This window comes from Fulmarus glacialis, unplaced genomic scaffold (assembly GCF_000690835.1).
Source record: "Fulmarus glacialis isolate BGI_N327 unplaced genomic scaffold, ASM69083v1 scaffold14009, whole genome shotgun sequence".
Classification (NCBI taxonomy): domain Eukaryota; kingdom Metazoa; phylum Chordata; class Aves; order Procellariiformes; family Procellariidae; genus Fulmarus; species Fulmarus glacialis.
The window spans coordinates 75,029-91,948 of NW_009235362.1; the positions used below are offsets into that span (position 1 = coordinate 75,029).

Consider the following 16,920-nt stretch of genomic DNA (forward strand, 5'->3'; position numbering starts at 1 on the left):
TTTTTTCAATTCAGGAAAGTACAAAAATATGCTTAAATTCATCTTAGTCTCCTGAATTAAAACTAAATAAACTGTGTGTTATCTCATGCTATTTTTAAGAGTGTCTGCTCTGTAAGATCACAAAAGTAAGTTATAAAGACAGATTATGTCATTGAAGTGTATAGTTCTGTTTGGTTTTATAACACTAATTAACTCTATTGACTTTCAGTGAAATTGCATTATTTCCCCCTCTACCAAAGGAAAATCTGACCAAAGCATACAATCTACCTGTAAATTCTCAGAAATAGGTTCTTTATTCAAAGAATATAGGCTGTAATTTTGGGAAGCATGCAGTGTATTTTTTATACCTTGCTGAAAGTTTAAATACCTGTTTGAAATATAAAACCTACTCTTACCTATTTATGGAGTAACTACTGATGCTTTTGCTTCTGCTTTAGGAAAGGAATGTGTTGGCTGAAGTATTGTGTTGTGTTTTACAATCAGATGAGAAACTGTGTATTTTCCTTTGAGATTATCATACCATTCTTCATATAATTTTCCTTATTTAAGTAGAATATTTCCCCTCTGGCTCATGCCCCTCAACGATTACCCAGCCCAAGCAATCTACGGAGAATAGCATGAGGTGTAGCTGATTGTCATTCAATGCAAGTGAAATCTTTAGGTGAACATTAGTCACTCTTTTAGACATGTTAGCTTGAAGTGGAAGCAGTCAATTATAGAGTAGAGGCTTTATGGCTACATTATTACCATAATACTATTAGGTTTTCGGCAGTAGCATTCTGTTTGATCGATCCGTGCCAAGACATTGATGGATAGTTTTGTTCTTCAAATGTCAAATATGTGGGACTTTTGTATTTTATTTATTTACTGGTGCACTACCGTACTGTGGATGTCTCTCCTTTCTACATCATTCTAGCTTTAACAGCTAATCATGATTCATTTTATTTGAAGTTTTGGTGTTGATTTCAATAGAGTTCTTAATCTTTCTTTCTCATGCTCTTGAATTACAGAGGAAACTATACTATTGTATTGGATGTACACTTAATCAGATATGTGAAAGTTTCATAGTTGTATGAGGGCCTCGGAGAGCAAGAGTTGTTGCTGATTGAGAAATGCACGTGCACGGTGGTATCCAACGTGTAGTGAATTTCGAGATTCTGTTCTCTCCTCAATGCTTCTATGTATTGTGCTTGTTTGGGCAGTTTGGGGTCTTTATTATTTTATGTCTCTCGCATACATCACATTAATTTCAGAACATCACTAGCTTCAAGATGCTCGTTTAGGTTAGGTCACAGGCTTTAATCTGAGTACTATTTTTTAACTAAATATATATGCATTTGTAAGTATATTCAAAAGTAAAAATACTGCTGTTGACACTAATCAATAGGTATATAAGCAAACTCTTTTTTGGTTTGGCTGGGGATGAAGATGTATTTACATGTAATGTAAATACAAAGAGCAAATATACATAGGGTGCTGTTAATCTCCTCTCTCTGACAGGACTGAGAAGAAACTTCTCCTCAGCCTGTTTGTGAGGGGCACTGGTTCTAAGTACTTTAACCTTCTGCCGGGATTTTCCTAACAGTGTTACTGAATCCATTCTTCAAGAAAAAGAGAGTGGAGAAAAATGGGAAACTGAAAATCGCCAGAGTTTTCTGCACAGTTTCGTTAAGCGTCAAGGTTTGCAGACAGAAATTAGCAATAAAGGCTCCGCGCCCATCCTGCATCCATGGCTTCTGTGACACAGGTCAGAGCAACTGTCTAAACTAGAGCTATGTTTATGCAAGGAGGTTCAGGGAGCTGTAATCTCCATGTTACCACATCATATAGTGATCAGTGGGCTACGTTATGTGCCAGAGGGATGACTCTACCACTGTACAACTATTGTGCACTGTACAATTGCTGTCTCTGCAACACTGTACTGGCTGCACCCACAATGAAGGGGATGTGATTAATATTGTTAATACCTGTGAAGTAGTATTTCAAAAACATCCATTTAGGTCAATATCGCACAAGTGTCCCAGCAGTGAGTTGGGATGTCAGTCTCATGGTTTGAACTCCTGGCAGCAGTAATGCTTTTTACCTGATAGGGAGTGTTAACGTTGAAAAAAAAAAATAATAGTGATTTGGGTAAATGTTATAGTTTTGATTACAGGAGTATTATACACTCTTAGTTCATCTCTTATCCATGTCCCTCCAGTGCCTCTTGGACAGTGTTACTGGTGCTGGATAGGAATAATTCTCCACTCCAGAACTGGCTGCAACTCAGTAGTGTGCGTGTGTGTGAAGTGACTCTGAATAAAATAGACTATTTAAATGTAAATAGTGTTGTCATTTTACTTAGTGAGGATCACTCCTCACTAATTAGGAAGACATTCCTTTTACTTTCATGTTTGAACATTGAAATAATTAATTTTAGTGTAAGAATCGTTTTCTCTTTCAGTTGTTTTTATGTTACTCCTATGTACGTGTGCGTTCACATATTTGTAAACATGTACACTAAATAAAAGCCAATGCATTCCATATGTATTTTAGAGTTAAAATGGAGCCAAGGAGAGTGTAAGCTGATGCCCAGTTCATGATAGCACTTAATCAAATGCTTAGTTGATTTAAATGGGTTTAAAGCACAGGCTGAATTAGAGCATAAAACCTGGATCCAGAGTTTATTGAAGCAAATGGAAGTCAAAATACTGTGTTCAGTGGGCTTCAGACTAGACACTAAATAGCAGACAGCTGAGGCATGGGGGTAGCACCTCGAAAAAGAGGCACGAGTGCTATGTAGTTAACAATGAAGTCAAAATAATTTTATTTCCTGCTTGCCTTTTTTCAGGAAGAACTACATTTTTACATTTGGAAAAAAAGAGAAGTTGCACATTTATAAGAGATAAGTAAAGGTAAACCAGACTAGCTCAGGGAGAGGGATCAGCAGAGAACAGGGGAAAGACCAGACCACTGAAGACAAAACAGAAAGAAGCTTTCTGTCTATTGCCACGTATCGTACGTGGCATAAGTGGAAGTGAAAGGTAATTTAGAGTAGGCAGTAGGCAGTGGTCTAATTATTAGTGTGGTCTAATTTATTAAATAACATACTGATCTCAAGTTAATAAACCCCCAGTTACATGTACGTAAGTGATATACATCATACACAGCTGCCTTACCTTCATTTTGTACTGCTTTATCTTCTGGACACACAGTAGGATAGTGACCATCATAATCATGATTAAATCTCTAAGTCAGTATCATTTAAGTTACTTATTTCCAAAGTATCTTGTTTCCCTTTTTCCATTAAGTGCACCTGCCTCAATGCACAAATCTCCTTGATCATTGGCTTTTGGGGTCTCAGCAGTGAGACTTAAGATGAAGTCAGCAGCAACACGGTGACTGCAGCTCACATAAGCTTCCTGAAGCTGATCCACAGCAAATCCATGAACAGACAAGAGTTCCCGGTGTTACCCTCTTCACATTATGGTGAACTTATTTGTATTCAACAGGATTGTGTTGGGACCAACTGATAGAGAAAAGAAGAGCAGCTGGTGGTGGATTAATGGAATGAGGCTTATATTGTTTGGTAGATAGGCCAGATAACTGCCCCAAATGGTTTTCACTAGCAGCAGGGAAAGGGGGGATGATTCGGATGATCCACAGCTGCTGTGACTTTTGCTGTTCTCTGACTCTATTGCTCTCTCTGCTGCCATGACGGCAACCTTCGCCCCACCCCTACTGCTGCTGTCACTAATTGAGCATCTGCCCTGTTTCTGTTACTGCTGCTTTTACTATGATTTTAGCCTCTTCTTTTGCTTGTGCTAATGTACTTTTGTCATGACCATAGAGACATCTGTGTCTACCTGACAGGAGTTGCAGGAGAGCTTTAGAAAAGGTAGAGCTTTCCTCTTGTTATGCTGGAGAGAGTATCTTTCCGCACTCTCTGCTTTCAAATGTTTCCCGATTTATCCCATCAGCTGCTGTTGTCAGACTTGATTCACAATCATTTCTCCAGCCCTCTGTCCTCTCTTGATTTTCCTACTGAAAGAGTAATACTGCAGAATAAGCAGGATAGTTTTTCTACTAAGATTTTATATACTTTGACTCTTTTCTCAGGTTATAGCCATCAGGAGCAAGCTGCTGTCATAGATAAGCTAATATATACTTCTGCAGTAGACATTCAATGTGTGTAAACCATCCCTATCTACACTGGTATTGCTTGAGGCTGGAGTAAGCTATGCTTCAGCAACTCTTGAATTAACAGGTTTTGGCTGTCTGTAGCGATCTCCAGAGTACAACTCGTACAGTAACTCTTGGACAATGGATTTTTTTGTAATCTCCATTTTTTTTCAAATCTGAGAATAAAATAGCGTAAGTTTATGTATCTAGAAAACATGACTTACGAAGAAAGAATTAATAGATCAGGGAGGACTGGCTTAAAAAAAGAATGGAGTGATGGGAGAATGACAATCTTCAAGAAGTTAAAAAGACATTACTAAAAGGAAAGCAGTAAAATTAGGAAGGAAACAGGGGAATTATGTTGCAGGAAGTGATGGTTAGATTAGATACCACGAAAAAATTTTAATGGGATGCATAGGGAATACTGGATAGTTATTTGGAGAGGCTGTGTAGTTACTGAAAAACAGGTTAGAGCATAGATTAACCAGATAATTAAGGTGGGAAGAGAACTTCGGAAGTCATCGTGGTCCCACTCAAAGCAGGGCCAGTTTCCACCTTGTAATCCTCCTATCCAATCTCTGTTTTTCCAATTTGGCTGCAAGGATTAATATGGGAGACTGTATCAAAAGGCTTGCTAAAGTCAATGTAAATTGACACTGTGCTCTCCCTCTGTCCACTGAACCAGCCATCTCAATGTAGAAGGCAGTCAGGCCTGATTTGACCTTGGTAAATCCAGGTTGACTGTTTTTCATCACCTTCTTGTCCTTTATGTGCATGAATATGGCGTCAAGGAGGGCTTGCTCAATAATCATCCCTGCAACTGAGGCTGGGCTGACCCACCTGTTATTCCTTGTATCCTTCTGTGTGCCTTTCTTGAAGATATTTGTGACATTTGCTTTACTCCAGTCATTAGGAAGTTCCCCTGATCGCCAAGACCTATGAAAAGATCAGCCTCACAGTGACATAGGCCAGATCCCTCAGCACTTTTGCATGCAAACCCTCTGGTCCTATGGACTTGGGTATGTCTAAGACAGCATCAGGCAGGGTTTGTTCTGGCTATTGCTGGTCTTGCTGTGGTGCAGGAGGGTGGATTATTTAATGAAATCCCTTCCAACCTTGCAATTCTAAGATCAAATATGAATGCCAGTTTTATAATGTATGAGGTCTTGTCTTTCTAGGATTTCTTTCCTGCTCTGGCAAGCTCTCCTTCCTTGACATCTCCTTTCTCTGCTTGAATCTAAATGCTGCAAGTTTTTTAGGGCTTTGGGCAGACAAAGTCTGCCCAGCTGCGGAGCACAGAGAAGTTCCTTGGTTCCTCTACTGTGCATTTATCCATCTGATGAGCTAAATGGCGTTCCCAGTTAGACATTTGAGGAAGAGTTTTTATATCTCCTGAAAAGAGTTGCTGTGGGTCATATTTGCCTCTTATTTAAAAAAAAAACCCTGAAACTCCTGCCAGTTAATTTTTACTTATGCACGATTTGCTGAGCTTCTACTTGTGCTTTGTCCATGGACAAATTTCATGTGATGCCCAAATTTGGACATATGGATTTATACTTTTGTTCCTGGTGTTGGAGTTGTGCCCATTTGTATGTACATTTATAGTCTAAGTTGAGGGCTTTCTCAGCCCTTTTCCTGTTGTGCCAGACAGTATGCATGTTCCCATCTTTGACCTCTTGCCCTTTGGTTCACCTATTACTCTTCCTTTTGAAAGTGTGGTTCTGTTTGTCAAAAGGCACCACTTTATTTTTTTTAATATATCCTAACACTTTTAGCGTGTTCACTTCCCACATTTTAACAGCTTTATTGTTTAATGAAATGAAAAAGTAAAACAGAAAAATACAGCTTTATCGTGAAACCAATTCTTGGCATCTAGCTGAAACACTAAAATATGTGTTGGAAAATTTCAAAATATTAAACCTCAAAACAGACCCTATGTTTACGTTTTATAGCATATATTATGGCTGAGACTGAAGTAGGACAAGGTACAAAAAAGTAATAATCATAACCTTAATATTTTGCATAGTCAAAAATATATAGTTAGTTGATTAAAATGCTCTAAAAATCCTTGTTACTAGTTTGAAATCCAGTTATAGTTTTAGAGTTTTTCTGAAAAATGTTTGGATGTTTTGCTTGAGCCTTTGTGAAAGTTTGTTTCCTTTTAGTCTTTCCGCCTTCCATCAGACTTATCGTTCCAATCACACCGAGTTCAGATATCTTAGAATCAGCCTTAAGTTAAACAAAAAGACTTGGCTTATTTCCCATACTTATTAATAAATATATAAGTAGCTTTCCTGTGAAATGAGACATGCAGCCAAACAGTATTGAAGCATTCTATGTACATATACACGTGTGTATACAAATGTGTCTGGTCTGTACGCATATATATGACAAAGATCTAAGCCATTTTAAAGTAAGAATATACTGTGCTCTCAGTGTGTATAATTGTAGAACAAGTCCTCTGGTTTTGGTGCACCAATGTAAAGAAAGCAAAATCTCATGTTGAATTTAGCTTCCACAACAGGAAGCTAGTGTGGTTAGAAAAAATACCATATTCAGGGCCAAAAACCTTTCCTCGTCCGAAATCTGTGGTTATTACAGGTTTCGATGTCATAGCTAAGAGCATATCTGGCCCCTTCTTTTCTGTAACTGGCATGACTTCAGGAATAAAGCAGTTGTTAGTGAGCAGAGAGAGGACTCTGGAATTTCCTGCACTCCTGCTGTGTAGATTCAAATGCTAAGTTTTAATAATGGATGAAGCTAAGATTATTATAATTGATCATTGTATGATTTATATGGAGTAATTATAACTAGGTTGAGAAAGAATTTTCAAAAGCTAGTTTCCTGGTAGCCAGAGCCATTAAATAACAGTGTGCTGCCAAAACAAAAATTAGGTGGGAATGTAGCCACAGAGTTCAGACTGTCTGTCCTCCACCTGATTTATAACTACCCTTATGATGACAGTATCAGCGGTGTTTTCTTATTAAGAGCAGTAAGAGTTGTTTGAATTGTTTTTCTTATCTTTCTAACACAACTCTGCATTGTTTTAAGCTTAGTCAAGCATAATAACTGGAAAACTGCAAAAATCTAACGTATAACAAAACTAAAAGGTGCAAGAGGTTGAAAAGGTTAATTAAAAGTGTAATGATCACATTTACTGAGACAGTCCAATTAATCACTTTATTCTAGTGGTCATGTGATACAGAAACCATTGCTACAGAGAACTGATTTCTAGTGCCAGTATACATGGTCTGTGTTCATTAAAATATGTATTTTTCTATAAATGGAAATTTAACTTTTTATTTTAAGCTGCTTTTATTTATTTGAAAATATTTTAAAATAGTAGCTAATGTTTAACCCTCACATAATACTTTCTCCAGCTATACTCCCTCTGATCAGTATGGGAGCATTGCCCCCTTGATACTTGTAATCTTACAGCCCCACGGGAGGTTTGCTTACGGCTTAATGGGGTTGTAGGTATAGAAGAAATACAGCACTAGAAATAGGTCATTATGTAATGTGATCTCTCTGAAACAGTGTATATGACCAACAAAGTGAATTCTCAAGTGTCAACAAGCACATCTAAATGTAATTTTTACCACGTCAACTGGAAAAAGGCAAAAAGAACCTTGAAGGATCAATTACAAGGGTCATAACCTTGTATTATCTGATTTGCTATAATATTCACACAAGCTTTATTGGAATGGAACATAAATTTGAAAAATAGTGAGATTAGAAAGGATTGCAATGCTACAGCAAAGAGCTAGAAGCTTTCTCCTGGTTTATTTTGCTGGGGCAGCACTTTAGAGGGAGCCCATTATAAGCAGGAGAACAGTAGTTATGTTAACACGGTAATTAATCAAAGGAAGAGGAAAAGAGGAAACAAGTTGTGAATTCAGTTCTGCAGTAATAAAAAGAAATGCTGAAAGTTGCCCTGTAAATTGGCATGACTTTGGTAAACAGTCCCTCACTGTGTCTTGAGAACTTGCATGCAGTAAATCACTTCTCATGGCAACCGTGTAGGTTTGAATATTTTCACAGGTTTATTCTGTATTTCTGTGTGTGCTAGTTCCTTCTCAATTCTGTTGACTTACTATTTAGCTAATAATAATACTGAACTGTATAACATGAGAGCATATGCAGTAACACATTTTCACTTTGAATATTTTAATTAGAAGAACTCAGCTGAAACCGTGGCGATAGCCTTCCACATCACAAAACCAGCCTCTGACTCAGTACAGAGCATGAATTGTATATGGAATGACTGAGATCACTCCCTCAGAAAAAAAAATATTCTGTATATGGTCCCAGTCATGCGTAATCCATCCCTAATGCTAGTGCAGTGTAGATACGTTAAAATGACCTTTACACCCTAAAACTCTTTAGCGTAGAACTGAAATCGTTGGTGCAGTAATGTGAGAAACAGTGACTGGATCAGTTTGCAACAATTGGAAGTGTCTTTGTTTAGCAGCCTCTGATTTTATTCATACATTTCTGCCTCCTACGTGAGATATCTTGGACAGAAGAAGTAAAAGTAGCATTACGAACCAAATTCTTGAACTTAGATTATTGAAAATTCAGAATAACTCTAGTGAATAAAATGGTTATTTAACTTTGCTGGTGTGAGTATAATGCAAAACTGCCGTCCTCAGTGCCACGCGGAAAATTAGGGACCTTGGCATAACCTTTCATTAGATTTGTAGCAGAAATGAAAGGTGATAGATCAGGATATTTGTGTGAGTGAAGACAGAAAGAATTTCAGCAGCAGACCGCAATGTTGTTAACACTGGGGAGCAGGGTTTCCTCTCCCTCGCTGCTCTCGTGGAACAAAAATTTAAACCGGTTCACTGTAGTGTTGCAAGGCTTTCCTCTTACATAAACTGTAAGTTGAGCAGATGTCCCTCAGCCAACGCCACCTGGTTTTTTCTGCTCAGCCTTTCCCCATTCCTCTCTAGAAAAGACTGAAAGTACCAAAGGAAATCTTAAGACATCATTTCTCCCCTTTTTCATCAACAAATATCCAGCATAGGAGTTTTCTCTTGCAGTCTTTATCTGTAATGTCTATTAAATGCACCAGGAAATGGTCAACTAAAGGTGTCAGGATCTAACTCTAAATGGAGACAAGAGTCCCGCTAAGTGTTAGAGGCCAGACCGAGTGGTGAGCTTGGGCAATGCAAAATGCAGCACGTAGGGCATATGGCCCTCTTAATAGAATTAAACGTCCAGAAACAGACCAAGAGATAGATTTAGGCATGTAAAGTCAGGAGCCCCTGCTTCCAGGTGATATCTAAAGATGGCCAGAATCCTTATAAAGTGCAGAGGGAATACTGTGTAACAAATAAAACAAAACAAAACAAAAAAACCAACCCCAAACAACCAACAGAAAAACCTGCACAATAAATCTCTAGATGGACAATAAGAAATACAGAAACAGATTTCCTGGAAGACTTTGAACCTGAGGAGCCAAATTCACAGCCTCAGGCAGGTGCATCTGTCCGCACAGCAATCGATGTACGCTCCTGGTAGTAGAGAGCCACTCTTCTTTAAATGGGCACCTAGCAGAAGATGTCATGGTGCTTTAGTCATTAAGTTAGTGATCAGAATAGTCTTTGAGGAAGTGGGATGCCTGTGCTCTGTGCTCTTCTCTACAGGTTTTCAGAAAGCCTGGGAGACTACCCTATGGAGTATGGTCGGGAAAGAAGGGGAGGAGCTGTGGTATCGAAAAGATTATGCTTTTTTAGAAGGGTTTAGAAGAAGAGAGCACAGGTGGGATCACGCCTCTGCAGACTTAAAATTAAGGGAGTCATCTTCAGGAAGAGTGTCCTGGTTTCCAGTCATTGCTCTTGTAAGAGAAATAACTCTCTTTCCCAGGTGCAGGCCAGAACCCAGCAATCTGCCTCCCAGGGAGAGCTCTCGCCCTTGGGCTGAAACATCACGCTCTCTCCTGTGTTTTGCAAAATGCACTATTTCCTGTGCACCTTCTTGAGAACACCCTGCAGCGAGATATTTGAGAACCCTTCTGGGAAATGAGAACAGCGGTTCTGAGCCTCCAGGTCAGGGAAGGCATTGAACCAAAGTCTCCTAGATCCTGACTGATGATTCATCAGTGGAGTCTCATAAAAACAAAGATCAGGGTGTTTTGAAAAAGACTTTGGGCATAGCAGTTGTGCAGAACATGGTAGTGATGAACACTTCCAAATCATATCTGTTGGTTCATACTAAGCAATGTAAATGTTCTTGATCTCCATGGGGATTGGACAGGAGATAGTCTTTACCTCCTCAGGTGGATTTATGGGTGTATTCAGAAAAGAATTCTAGGGACGTGTGGAATTTGCGTTATCAAAGACTTGCATGCCCAGCACTGGGGAGGACTGACCAGGAATGTAAAATGTTCCAGCGTTGGTCTCAGGAACCTAAAGTCTCAGTTTAGGCAGTTTTGTTTTAGGTCCTTTTGTTGCTCTAGCCCTGGGTGTGCTCTTCTGCACACAGGAGTCAGTCTCAACACCCTTGTCACCTGGTGTACCTACTGCTGCCAACTATTGTAATTTCAACATGCGTATTGTTGTATTTGGTAGTACTCTGAAAGCCCTGGGTAAAGCTGATAATGTATTAGCTTTAATTTTAAAAAGTAAAGCACCTGCTTATCATGACTATGGACAAGGTTTGAAGTAGGCCTGACTATTCTCTAAAGGCTGAGTAGGAGACAAGTAGAACCTTAGAGTAACATGAACATGTGCATCAGTCTCATGATTTCTCAGGGCTGACTTGTTTTTTCTCTGCCATTTGAGATTAGAAATTATTTGTCCAGGAAAATGAATCCATTAAGATGCAGATGACAATATTTCCCATGCTTTCCTTATTTTTTTAATCTGTTCTTCTTACAAAGCAGAATTACTTTGGTGAACCCCACAGCAGCACTTTTGTTAAAGTGGGATCGCGGTTCTCTTTATTTTGGTCAGTTTTTGGTTCCTATATGCCACACCTGCATTGAAGTAGGCCCATATCCGTGTGGTCACCTCTATTACTTTGTAATTTTGCCTTCCATCACATTAACATTTACTGCTCTCTTTAGAGCGTTCCCTTCACTAAAGACCCTAGAAAACCTACTAATGCTAATTACTTGCAAATAGTAATTGTAAATTTAATGGCAACCTCAGTAAATTGCTTTTTATGTACTGTAAGAAAACTGAAAACTAAGTGTCCATTTTGCTGTTTAATAAGAATCTTATAGAACAAGTAACAGTCCTTTCACTCCTTCCATCTAGTGGGAGCACGAGTAAGAAGCTACCAATATCCACTGAGAATCCCTTCTTGTGCACCATGGGGTGAACAGGAGTTGAGGAGACAGCCACAGGCTCAGTAGGTGCAGAAATGAAATAGAAATGGAAATGCAAGGAAGATGAAAGATTAAGGTGAAGAGACTGTGAAAGAGGGTGAAGCATAAGGAAGGTCACACAGGGCAGAGGAAGCCCTATTAAAACTTCAGAAACATCTCTGGATAAAAGACTGGAGCATTTGGCTGGCTTCTTTCTGCTGTCATATGGGAGCTTGAGTCCAGAACTGTTGCAGCTGTAACAATGTTGGGCCAGGGTTGGCGGGGGTTCAGGAGATAAAAAATATCAAAATGGTAACATCTTATACTATAATACAAGGCCTGTTTTTTCATCAGTAAAATTTATCAGAAAAACATCTCACCTTGCATGCATGCGTTACACGTGCAGTAGAAGAGCTGTGAGCCGCTGATCCATGTAGGGGTAAGTTATATCAGTAAGCCAATTATTGCTGCCCCAGAGTTTTTGCACATCGTGTTCAGCAAACTGCTCGGTAGGAGGATGTTTTTAGGCATCCTAACTCTATGGATGTTGGGAGCTGCTGCTTTCCCACCAAGGCAGCAGCTCCTGGCTCTGGCTGTGTTCTGCCGTGACTCTGCTTGCACCGCAGCAGGGTAGCACCCGTAGCGGCGAAGCAGCTCGCAGCTGCTGGTGACTTCTGCTGGGAGGCAGCATCCTGGTGTTTGCAGATCTGCTCTGCTGGGCCCCTTGCCGCGGGTGGGAACCAGTGCCTGGCTCACAGGCATGAGGCATCACTTATCACCTGCCTGGAAGTAACTTACCTGGGAGTCCGCAGTGGTTTGGCAGATTTCTAGAATGGGCCCAAGACAAAGCGGGAGGAGAGGAAGCTCTGGGTGGGGAAATGGTAGTGGGAAGGAATCGTTACTTGTCCCAGGCTGCTGCTCTGACTGCCCTCAATCCATATCCAAGAGAGGGGGGGAACTGAAAAAGGATCTCCTTACACAGACCTTTCCCAAAGGATGCTGGCAGGAAAAGTAGCTCTGGATTAGATCCATTTGCTCTTAACATAGTCAGTACCTACTAAGAGCCAAACTCCTGCGTGTCTTAATAATTTAAGCTTTGTAGAACAGAAGCTGGGTGAAATTTTGACCTTATGTATTACTGCTGCGTAAGTAATCCTCAGAAACTCTCAGTCTTGTTAACTGTTTGTAGTTACCACAGGACTTAGGAATAATTTTGTTGTACTTTTGCAATAAAAATAAAGCATAAAATGTGTTCTGGATTGTAAATTTTGCATTGAAACATTATTTAAAAGCTTGGGAGAAGCTGGTATTAGTGAGAAAAGTTGGTTTAGGCAGTCTTGTTTAATTCAAATGCAGTTAATGCATATCTCTTATGTGCTGTATGTTAGTCTTGGTTTTAAAAGGTAGAAATAATTTGTATAATGTGATGACAAATATGCCAGGAACAATACCTAGAGACATATGTATCAAAATAGAAAAGGCAAGTGGCAAGTTACAGCCAGGGGTAATTCTAGGGAAAAAACCAAAAACCACCAAAAGACCTGGTCCGTCCTCAGAGTTGACATATAGTCATGCGAGTCTTGGGTAGATATAAATTGTAGGAAAGATATGAATGAGCATAACTATTGTTTATGAACAATTTGCACCTAATTCAACTTTCACCCAAGATAACTTTCACTGCTGTTCGTGTGGTCAGTGAGTTGGCTTGTGCTGTTTTTTAAAAAGATTGATTAACCTGTCCCTTTTGATTTTTGAGGTGTTCATATTCACAGTGCTTTTTAATTCTGTATCAGCAGTTACTACATTTTGGATCCTTAGTGGAAAACATGTATATGATTATCAGCAAAGAGGTGCTTTATTACATCTTGGGTTTCTTTTAATGAATGCTTTATAATATATCATACAGTAAGCTGATGTCTGTTCGTATTAAAATGCGCCATTCAGAGCTCTTCCACGGAATCTTGTTTTAAAGACTGGAATTCAGCAGTTGACTCCCAGGCACAAATAACCATGTATTTACTCTGCAATCACATAGTAATTAGCATGTACTATTCATATATTGCGTAATTATATGCCCTGCAGATTACATAGTAATTATATTTGTACTAAACATATAATTCTATATACGGTATAAAAAAAAACTTTGAGAGTTCATAGTTAAGATTATAGTTGTATGCTAATGTAATACAACATTTTATATAAAAATGTTACAATTTTATGAGAGGGTTGTATTTTGGATATCATCTCTTCTGCATCTGGTGTTGCTTAAACTGTGGTAGGCTGCTATTAAAAGAAATGCTTGGCTCTGTTAATTTATATTCGAATGTTGCACGTTTATAATTTGGTAATTTGTGAAGATAAGAAGCAAAAAGTTGCAGTTTATTGTGAAAGAAACTGGGATTGGCAAGGACTTGGAGTATGAACGTTAAATATACCAAGGTTAAATGTACAAACCCACCGAACGTAGTTACAGAATATCGCTAGAGTGAAAAATCTAATGCTACTTATGCATTGCGTTATTTCTGGATATGTAAAGTACACGGGATAGTAGCAGGGGATATATTTGTATAAGGCGAAGTGCGTGCTAGCATCCAAGGACCGTCTTGAGCACAGTCAGTTCAAGCAAATGCAGTACCTCAGTGCACCACGTCAGCCAAGCTACATCATCTTTTCCTGACGTGGAAAAAGAGAGAAGGTTGATGTCCTGATCTGGGAATGGGAGGCAGAGTAGCAGGAGAATAGAGGGGAGTGGCACTGAGTTGTAGAAGGGCCTTGGACTGAGTTTTTGGGAAAAGGTGGAAGATCTAGAAAAAAAGCTTTTTCTAAGAGGAACTTAGAGCTTCTTAGATCATTTGAGATGTTTTATCTTTGGCCATCCCCCCTAAGAGGTTGTTGCAGAGTTTTAGATACTTGCAAAATGTTTTGTTCAGCTTGCAAATTCTGTAGCAATGGGAAGTTAATGTATTTTCTTGGATCTATGATGTTGGCATTCCTAATATCCAAAGCAGCATTATAATTATTCTTAATTGAATATTGCATTCTAATGCCAGTTGCCTTCATTTTCAAGCAAAGCATATATTGGGTTTTAATATCTGGATAATGTATTGCAAAATTAAATGTGTAATTATAGTCTTAACTTTTATCTAATTTTTTTCTATAACTTCTTGTAGTGTGTGCATGTGTGTGCGTGAGACAGACATACTCCTTGTTTTAAAACGTTTCTTTCACAGCCACTTGTTAATTCTACGTCAGCTTTTTCAAAGCTTGTAAACTTCATAAAACTTCCAGGGTTCAGGTGGCATCTATAGATCTTATAACACTGACTTTAACTTAGCATGGAGCTTACCGGCCTGGTGGGTGGCCTTAGAGGGCTCACAGTCATGGGGCTGCACCTGCTTTCCTTTCTGCCTGGGTGGGCTGTTCTCATACCTCAAAAACGTAGTAACAGGCATGTGGCTTTTACATTCTGCAGAGTACACAAATTACATTTAAATGTTGTTACCTGGTGTAGACACTGAATGTCATATATACTGTTCAAGGGAAAAATAAAAAATGTCAGAGCTTTACAAAACCGGAGTTAGGAGCCCATGTTCTCACTGTGTTCTTGTGTGATGCGCCAAACGTATCCCTTCCAATTTACCAGTGATTTTAATAGCTTTTTAGTGAGGCCAAGTCTTACCCAATAGTCATCTGCATGTCTGCTACAAAGAAGAAGTACAGCCTGCCCGGTGTAACCGTCATTTATTTGCCAGCATTCTGACCTTAACGCATGCCTGTGCTCTTGTTCACTCGTTAAACCATTACCCTAAGAAACTGGTCGCAGTTTCTGACACTGAAAGTTTTGTACGTAACAAATATATAATCAGGATCTCATTAACGGTGAAATAAACACAAGCATCAAAACACAATATAAATGTGACGCATTTCTTACTGCTGTTGTGTTGTTTTTTCTAGTGGAGCCAGTACTTTCAAAGGGGAACAATTGCTTGGATGCAGCAAAAGCTTGTAACCTAAATGATACCTGCAAGAGGTTCAGATCTGCTTACATAACCCCCTGCACCAGCAGCACGTCTAATGAAATCTGTAACAAGCGGAAGTGTCATAAGGCCCTCCGGCTATTTTTTGACAAAGTTCCCCCAAAGCACAGCTACGGGATGCTCTTCTGCTCCTGTCGAGACGTAGCCTGTACAGAAAGGAGACGGCAGACTATTGTTCCTGTGTGTTCATATGAGGACAGGGAGAAACCAAACTGCCTGAATTTACAAGAATCCTGCAAGAAGAATTACATCTGCAGGTAAGATAGCACACGGCAGGGGAGTGATTAATGAGGTACCAGAGAGAACTTTTTGGTACTGCTGGGTTTGCCAGGACTAAGGGTCAGAATATCCACTAGGGAAAAGGATGAATCAGGGGAAAAAAACAATTGCCTCCGACATCCTTAACAGAATAACAAAAGCCTGCATCTGGTTACAGTGCGTGCCTTCTCCAAAACTGTTCACAGCCACTTCCTCGCATTACAGGAATCTTTAAACCCTCAGTTTAATTTTTACAGATTTTTGTTGGAAACATTTTCATTACCTGTCTCTTTGAAATGATGTCTCAGAATGATTTTTATGTCCCATTAGGGACCAGATGAAAATAGAGTTATTCATTATAATGGAATTTATTTTCATTGTAATCTTACGTGTGAGCACTAATAACTGAATACAAGCCACATAAATGGACTTCATAAATAGTCACAATACACAGACTACTCGTGGGTTTTTTCTTCATTGGAAAAAAAGGAGTCCACGTTTGTAGACTAGATCCCACTATATTCGTAGAGCTGTTTTAGCCTTGGAATTGTTTTATCTCCCCTCCCCTGACAAGAGTGCTGGGCTGATACAACTGGAGGGTCATTGATTCACTGACCCGATTCCCAGCCTCTTTCCTCTGTGCGTTCAGCCCAGAGAGGTAGTGCAGAGCGCTGCTCCACTGGACAAATAGGGTCCTTTCGCCTTGTTGAGTTCCCCGCAGGTTGTCGCACAACGCTTATTCGGTGGCATGAAGAACCTCCTCTGCCCTTAGGAAATGCTTTATTCCTACTTAGCATGTTTATATTAGAATGTTACTGTGCTAATGTCATATTTATGAAGTTACGCCCAAGAATCTTGCTCATTTCTAATGTGTAAATTCCTTGTAGATTATCCAATTCCGTGAATTAGCAAGCAAGGAAATAAACGCTGTTGTAAAATGTCAGGGACACTGAAGATATAAATCTTAACAAGTACTTACATATGCCTGGTAATATATTTACTTTGAAGCTTGTTTATGAGATCTCCACTGCTGATCTTAAGCGTTTAGCCATAGCATCTCAGATGTGCCCGAGTGTTGTTCAGAGGTGAGGAGGCGAGCAGCGCCCTACCCTCGATGGCTCAGGGGAAAACTGGAGCCAGTTTCCTGCT

The 16,920-nt window shown here is 39.4% G+C and overlaps 1 protein-coding gene across 1 annotated transcript in view; it reads left to right on the top strand.

Annotated features, from left to right (window-relative positions):
• GFRA1 (GDNF family receptor alpha 1) overlaps positions 1-16,920 on the top strand; it is a 145,253-nt gene that overhangs the window by 74,611 nt on the left and 53,722 nt on the right. Inside the window, exon 4 of the mRNA XM_009586012.1 lies at positions 15,431-15,770. Within this exon, the coding sequence (XP_009584307.1) occupies positions 15,431-15,770 (340 nt within the window). The remainder of the gene's footprint in view (positions 1-15,430; positions 15,771-16,920) is intronic.